This window comes from Sycon ciliatum, chromosome 5 (genome assembly GCF_964019385.1).
Source record: "Sycon ciliatum chromosome 5, ocSycCili1.1, whole genome shotgun sequence".
In the NCBI taxonomy this organism is placed as follows: domain Eukaryota; kingdom Metazoa; phylum Porifera; class Calcarea; order Leucosolenida; family Sycettidae; genus Sycon; species Sycon ciliatum.
This window is the reverse complement of record NC_088647.1, coordinates 32,232,900-32,240,106: the sequence shown is the minus strand read 5'-3', so window position 1 is coordinate 32,240,106 and position 7,207 is coordinate 32,232,900. Positions and strand designations below refer to the sequence as shown.

At 50.8% G+C, this 7,207-nt stretch overlaps 1 protein-coding gene across 2 annotated transcripts; it reads left to right on the top strand.

Annotated features, from left to right (window-relative positions):
• Nucleotides 1-2,704: 2,704 nt before the first annotated feature.
• LOC135818337 (uncharacterized) lies at nucleotides 2,705-5,345 on the top strand. Of its 2 annotated transcripts, XR_010553665.1 has the most exons (4): nucleotides 2,705-3,272; nucleotides 3,641-3,695; nucleotides 3,787-3,890; nucleotides 4,811-5,345. XR_010553665.1 is itself a non-coding variant. In XM_065331694.1 (3 exons), exons 1-3 carry the CDS (start codon nucleotides 2,952-2,954, stop codon nucleotides 3,822-3,824), a joined length of 414 nt encoding a protein of 137 aa, XP_065187766.1. In that variant the 5' UTR covers nucleotides 2,705-2,951; the 3' UTR covers nucleotides 3,825-4,261. The 2 variants fall into 2 exon arrangements, 1 of the variants encoding a protein (XP_065187766.1); XM_065331694.1 differs by lacking the exon at nucleotides 4,811-5,345 and having other exon boundaries at nucleotides 3,787-4,261.
• Nucleotides 5,346-7,207: the final 1,862 nt, after the last annotated feature.

The following is a 7,207-nucleotide window of genomic DNA, read 5'->3' as shown; positions in this document are numbered from 1 at the left end:
CACCCGCAGCAGCTTGCCACCCGACCCAGCGTCGTCAGCATACCAGGACTGTACCGCACCTTCAGTTGCCACAGACTTCATCAGCGGGGCGATGCCAATAGCGTACATGGCCATTGCCACAGGGTCGCCTTGAGTTGTACCTTCCTCCGATAGGATCGTTTCACCACCAACAAATAGTTTTGCGGGCCGACGGTATGTGTTGACAACCAGATGGGCGAGAGACGGACACGTGTGCTGCACATTCCTAAGGCAAACTTCGCGGTTCAGGCAATTGAACGCATTGGATGCGTCGGCAAGCAAAAGACACTCTGTGGACGGATCATCAAACACACTCCCCATCGCATGGATGGCAGCTTCGATACCTCCGTCCTGGCCTGCACATAACTGAAGGCTTCCTGCAGCCTCCATGATTTCAGGGCGGATGACAGAGAGGATGGCCTTGCCCAGGATTCGGCGGAGAACCTCCCCAATGCCGATCGGTCTGACACCTGGGCTCTTGTCCAGAGGAATTAATCTGCAGGACGTGTAAGCTTCTAGTGCGGTAGGATCGACATACGTAGTTGCGAGGCGGCGCGCACATTGAGCCATAGCATCGCATAGCTGGTCAGATGCATCGGAGAAGCCGGTGCACATATGGCGCCACGTGTCCGCGTTCACTCCCGATGGCCCAGCACCTCCCTGCGTGTGTAGTGCGGCACGTCGGATGGAGGCTCTATTAAGAGCTTCGAACTGCACAGGATGAGGTGGTATGGGCGCTTGCCCGGGAATCAGTGCATCTGGGTTTGCTGGCTGGCCGATAGGGTGCTTGCTCTTGAGCACGTCACGAACAGTGCTGTCACCCACTCTGTCGTCCAGTTCCAATACACCGCCACGACCACCCTCCTGCAACATGTGGATGGCGGAGGCTAACTTTCCACCCGTCACAAGGTTGGCAAAGTGCCGAGCGTCTGTGGACTGAGCAGTTGTGGATGACTGACGTTGAAGAAGCTGTCGGATCGTGCGACATTCATGGCGTAGTTGATCTATCTCGCCGTTATTCCACTGGTGCAAGCGGGTTTGGAGACACTTTGCGAGTGACTGTGATGGTGGTCTTGTTTTCTGAAGGAGTAGTTGCTGGAACACCATGGCAATTCTGAGGGCTTGACCCTCAAAGGGTCCTGAATCTCCAAAGCCCTGCAGATAGACACACAGTTGTGCTACAAATGCCTTTCCAGAAGATCCATGTGGCACATTGAAGGTATTTGGCCTGAAATGTACTGCCTCCTCATATGCGGCATTGATGGTGGCTGCCGTAGTTTGGCTGTCCATAGTTCCCAGGGTGAATGCACCAGTCGCTGCAGGCGAATGGTGTGGCAGCGTATTGTTGTCCTGCCTGTTTGCGTCTTGATGGAGGGTCTCGTCCAAGGGCAAGGTTGCATGAATCTGTGTTGCTTGACTACTATCTAGACCTGCAAGCAGATGTGCGGCTTCCGCGAGAGAGTCTTCTGGATCGGCTCTAGCACTGTCCAGTAATACTTGCCCCGTTTCTGCCGAATCCGTACCTGGTTCATCCGCATCGAGTCGAAGCTGGCTCGTGCCGCCGGCCGGTGTTCTAGCCGCCTGCTCCGCTCGGCCGCCCGCAAAACTAGAACTAGAACTACTACTACTACTACCCACATGGGCAGCACCCGGGTCGCGACACTCTGCAGCTTGGGCATGTGTGTGGATTTCGCGTGGGTCAGTGTCATGCTGTTGGTCTAATATGTCCCACGCCTGCTGTTGAGAATTTGAAACAGTCTCTTGTCGGCACTCCGCAAGCAGAGCAGACGTGAGTGACTCTGGGGTCTCAGCTGTGGTAGTCGGCCTCATTGTCATGTCACGCTGTGTAGGTCTGACATCGTCAGCATGCTTGCAAGTTGACACTTCTGAACTGGTGCTTGACTCCGCAGACTCCGCGGATTCCAGTAAGTTCCATGCTAGCTGTTGAGAGCTTGAAACATTCGACATAGCAGCGGCGAGTGCGGCGGAGGCTATGTCATCCGCTGTGGTTGCACCGGACACAGGCGTTCTCTGAGTGGTGTGTGTGTTGGTTGTCGATCTTCGGTTGGGCGACGCAAATCCGAGTTGCTCAGGTGCAGGTGGAGCTGCCCCTGGCTTCGGTACGGTACTAACGGCTGGCTCTTTTCGTACGGTTACGGTGTTCTTACAGTTCGACTTCCGTCCTGGCGCGCAGCTCGTGCACTTACGATTCTCTTTAGCACATTTGCATTTGTAGCAGGTGCCATTGCCGTTGCACCGGCAACATTGGCCCTTGGTTTCCAGATGACGACCCCCTGGTGGTCCCTCCATGCTGTCCGCCATTCCGTCAAAGCATTGTGCGATAGAGTCGCCCGCAGAGGTACAAAAAACTTCACGACGCAGAGCTCCAAAAACTACGACTCGTACAAAACACTCAACCGTGCACCCCATACTCGGCATACCCGGAGTAGTGCCATGTGTTGGACCAGTGACGTAGGTCTCGTGTGATACTTGTTTTAGCTACATAATTAATTATTTAGAAAAGCGATCCTGTCAGCTTTTCTATTATTGGAAAGGCTTTCTGTCTAAAGCCTTTCCATACTGGTGCTCGATGTTTTCAGTTTGGGGACACCAAAATTAGTGTACCGCTAAAGACACGTGGTCGACACGTTGTTGACACATTGTTGACACTTTGTTGACACGTGACCCAATTACCGGCCTACCAAGTGCCTTTGGCGACCGCTAACAGCAACTGTGGAACAGTGCAGTGCCCTTTTTTGGAGCAACGTACGAGTAGTGCCCGTGGATTATGACCCCGCGACCCCAATCTACGTGGCGGTCCGCAATTCGCTACTTCATACTGACTGGCGTCCGGCATCGTCCCGAATTTGGCCACAATCTGCTCTCGGGACCCCTATAGGGCTCTCTGACCTGCTCCATCTCCGCCATCGTCAATGTACTGCGCATCCACCCAGGCCAGGACTGCACTTACTTACGGGAAGGAGTATTTGCAAGATGGAACCTGGGAACTGGAAGACGACGAAGAGGAAGCGTGGGAATCCGGCGGCAATGGCTGGGATGTAAGTCCAACATTGCTGGTGCCAGAGTTGCCACTGCTTGCTTATAAGGGAATCATGTGTGTTGCCTTTTTGCCTTTTCCGACGTCCTCCTCCGACTGTACTCCCGATCCCAGGACTGAACTTACGGTAAGGAGTGCTTCCAAGATGGGAGACGAAGAAGAAGAAGCCGCTGAATCCGGCGGCAATGGCTGGGATGTAAGTCCAACATTGCTGGTGCTAGAGTTGCCACTGCTTGTTTATAAGGGATTCATGTGTGTTGCCCTTTTTTGCCTTCTCCCATGTTCTCCTCCGACTGTACTGGTGAACGCTGTCACATATGTTGCCCTTTCCAGGCAGTAGAAGGGGGGGGGGGCGGCGGCGGCGGGGGCAGCACATCCTGGCATCCAGGAATGCTAGGCCCTAGGAACTAGGCAATCTGACCTTTCCTCTTACTCCAATAATGGTATGGATGGGGAGTTCTTGAACATCCTCAGTCTTGTTAGAGTGAACTGTGCAACTCGGCAATCGGTGATAGCAGGGGACCAATGCCGATGGCGATGCTCCTTCCTTTTTCTCTGTCACAGGCTGCGTTCTCGAGAGGAAGCGTTATTTCTGCCTTCCAAGAAGGACGGCACAATGGTGAGTGGAACTTCGTGGGTGTGCAGCCTTGCTAGTTGAATTGTAAATCAACCATTCTTCCTGTCTCTGACTTCTTCAATGTCCTCCTCAGTGTCGGACTGTCCGCGTCGCATTGAACTGGTCCGATGAGGCTGCTATTGCACACACAGTGAGGGAACTCCCATACGGGAACTCGGAAGTACTGCTACAGTACAGGTAAGGTGGCCATTGCTTATGTGCGTGCGCCGTTGTTGTCAACTTCTAAGCCAGCTGTACTCCAACCTACATGGAGTTTGAAAGTAGTCAGCTGGCGAACTACAATTGAAGTTTAGACGTTATATGCCGCGGCTTGGTCAGCTTTTTCAGTTTCACAATGCATTGCACTCAGCACCGCTTCTCGGAATATCTTGTCAGGATAGCTGTGGAACGCATCCTCCCCAGTGGGGGAACGGCAAATGTGCTGTTCATTTTTTAGGCTTGCTTTTATGGTACGTACAAATCCCCATTGAAAAGACATAGTGGAGACCAGAAACTGCAAATAGATGTTGGGAACCGCGAAGACCACCCTTCCTTGTCAAGTTCCCTGAGGGTGTGGAGGGGGGGGGGGGGGGGAGCGGAGGAGGGACATTCCTGCACTGCTTAAAGCAGGATTCACAGGAGCATTTTCAGAAATTGCTTGTACATTTGTACCAGTTGTAACCGACAAACGCATTCTCATTGAGCTTTGACTTGAGGCACGTCAGCAAGGCGCTGTTGCATCGCTGACGTCTTGTCCTGATTCTGTGAATGGTATTTTGTGCGAGTTCGCATCGCACGCAGAATCGCAGGTCGTGTCGCATTGCGCAGTACACTGCCAAATTGCTTCTGTGAATCCCACGTGAATGGAAATTCCAATGGGAATGTAATCCATTGCCAACAGGTGTATTCCCGAGCTGCGCATCATACTGCAAAATTGCTCCTGTGCATGCAAATGGATTTCAATGCTCTTCTGTAGTTTGGGAAATTCTCGATTATGATAATTCTGCGTGTGTGTGTGTACACCAGCCCTGAACATACATGTAGGTGACCCATTTGTGGTGTCTCATAGCCTACCTCACGACCTTATGCTTTCTTCCTGTATCACTTGTATCTTGCAGGTATATCACCCCGTGACGACCACATCGAAGTCTGAAATGGAAGTGTGAAGATGCTTCAGCAACCCCTTCATATTTTTCCATTGCTTTTATTGTGCTTCTACTGTGCATGTGTGTAACCTGTGGGGTATGCATGTGATGACAATGTATGCCGGTGACACGGTCAGATTTTGTCCATGCGTGTAACGTACACCTGCATGCTATCGTTGAAAAGGATCTGCCACTTACGATCTTCGGACGAGTATCAGGCCAGCTTGGTTTTGTGTGGGCTGTACCAGATGCTGTTCACTTCTCTATCTGTTGGATATGTGACTTTCTGCAAGTTTCTGGTGTGTGGTGGCCACTTCTTTGCTTGTCTTTGTATGACATTACAATAATTCTGTATTCACTGCTTCCATGGTGTGGTCTGCAAACTGCAATCCTTAGGCAAATATCATCACGGTTTGCAATGTTGTGCTTTGGCCGCTAGCTTACCTACACATTGTAGTTGAATTATTTTTGTTTCACAACTGACTTCCTGAAGTATGGTGGCCACTGCTTTGCATGGCATTATAGTATTACAATGTTCATCAAGAATTTCCTGTTTGGGTCGTGTGTGTGTATGTATGTGTGTGCGCGCCGTATATATGGTATGTGCAGCGATTTCCAATCAATAGATTGCGGGTTCGATTCCCGACGATTATGGTCACACACGTCTTTCTTCTCTTTCTCAGACTCTTCCTGACTTTTCTTTCATTCTCCTGGGTGGTTACCAACAGCCAGTGCATGCCGGAGTATGTGGTGTGATGTGTGTGCGGGAAAAAAAAAGAAAAAAGAAAAAAGAAAAAAATGAAAAAGACCAAAAAAGGGGTTCACTGGCCAGAAAATGTCACTCCAAATAGCTGTATGGTGTAGACCAGGCTGAATAGTGACGGTCAATTCTTCAGCCTTGCAAGCTGTTGAATGGTGTAATCCCAGCACAAGTTGCTATGGCTTTTGCCGTAGCATTGCTATCATCGCCTCCGGCGATGGGCGTCAAAGGTCAATCAGGTGTGCGCGCCCATGTGTGTGTGTGTGCCATGTGCATGTGCGTGTTTGTCACAAGGTGTCTGTGTGCGGGGTAGCGAGGTGGGGAGGGCTGGAATGTATCAGTGTGCTACTGCAGTCGCATGGCTACATACAGTGCATCGCGCGCGTGCTCACCATGTTTATCTTCGGAGCTGGGCTAGGGTGGGGGAGGGAACAGAAAAAGAACTGAAATTACCCATATAAAAACCGCTCTGTGAGCGGTTCTGAAAAACCTCTACTGGTGCAGCCCCGTCGTAAAAGTAAGAAATTAGAACTGGCGCATTGTCCTCCCAAATGTGAACTGATCCACCTAAATCGCGATTGACGGGACCCGAACGCACCAGTAGCACGAGGTCGGGAGGGAACAGGATCACAGCCGGCGTCGGCGCTGATCAAGTTACCATACAACACTTAGATCTACCCCGAAGCCCACCTTTGCCGCTTTGGCTTTGGCTATGGACCAGCGTCCCCAGCTCAGCTGCATCCACAGGTAGGAACCTCGTGCTACTGGTGCGTTCGGGTCCCGTCAATCGCGATTTAGGTGGATCAGTTCACATTTGGGAGGACAATGCGCCAGTTCTAATTTCTTACTTTTACGACGGGGCTGCACCAGTAGAGGTTTTTCAGAACCGCTCACAGAGCGGTTTTTATATGGGTAATTGTGTTCACATGGCAGAAAAAACGACATCGCTATGCTACGTAAGTTTCTACGTAAGGTGCTCGGTATTTCACTTAGGCTACGTAAGTCTCTACGTAAGGTGCTCGGTATTAGATCTACCAACGCGTGGTAGCCGTGTGCTGTGCACGTGCACGGCAGACATTGTGTTCAGTGCATGCATGCAGTCCGCGGATCCGTGTTCGGATGTGCATGCGCGAGGAACTTCCTTCTTTGGAACTGCTTCTTGCATGAGCTGTTTCGGATATTTCGTCTCATGGCCTGGCTTATTTCGTTTCGGCGCTGCTGAGACCTTCTTTCGCGGAATATTACTCAATGACAGGTGAGTTGACCAGTTGCCTTTGATTCATTTGCTTGTGTTGACTCTTTCATTCAGGAAAAGTGTGCTATTTTTGGGGCGGAATGCAATAAATAATGGAAAAGTTGACAGGATCTCTTTTCTAAATTTTGCTTTTCTGCTGCCGAGCTGCGAGACCTCCTTTTACGGAATACTCGATGACAGGTGATCTCTAAGTTGACCGGTTTCCTTCGATTCATTTGCTTATGTTCACCTTTCATTTACGGAAACGTGTGCTGATTTTATTCGGATTTAGATCCATTTTTATCTCTTTGCCCTTGTCTACAGTGTGCGAAGAACGCGAGTTCAACTTCTTGACGGTAAGGCTTATGTTAGATGT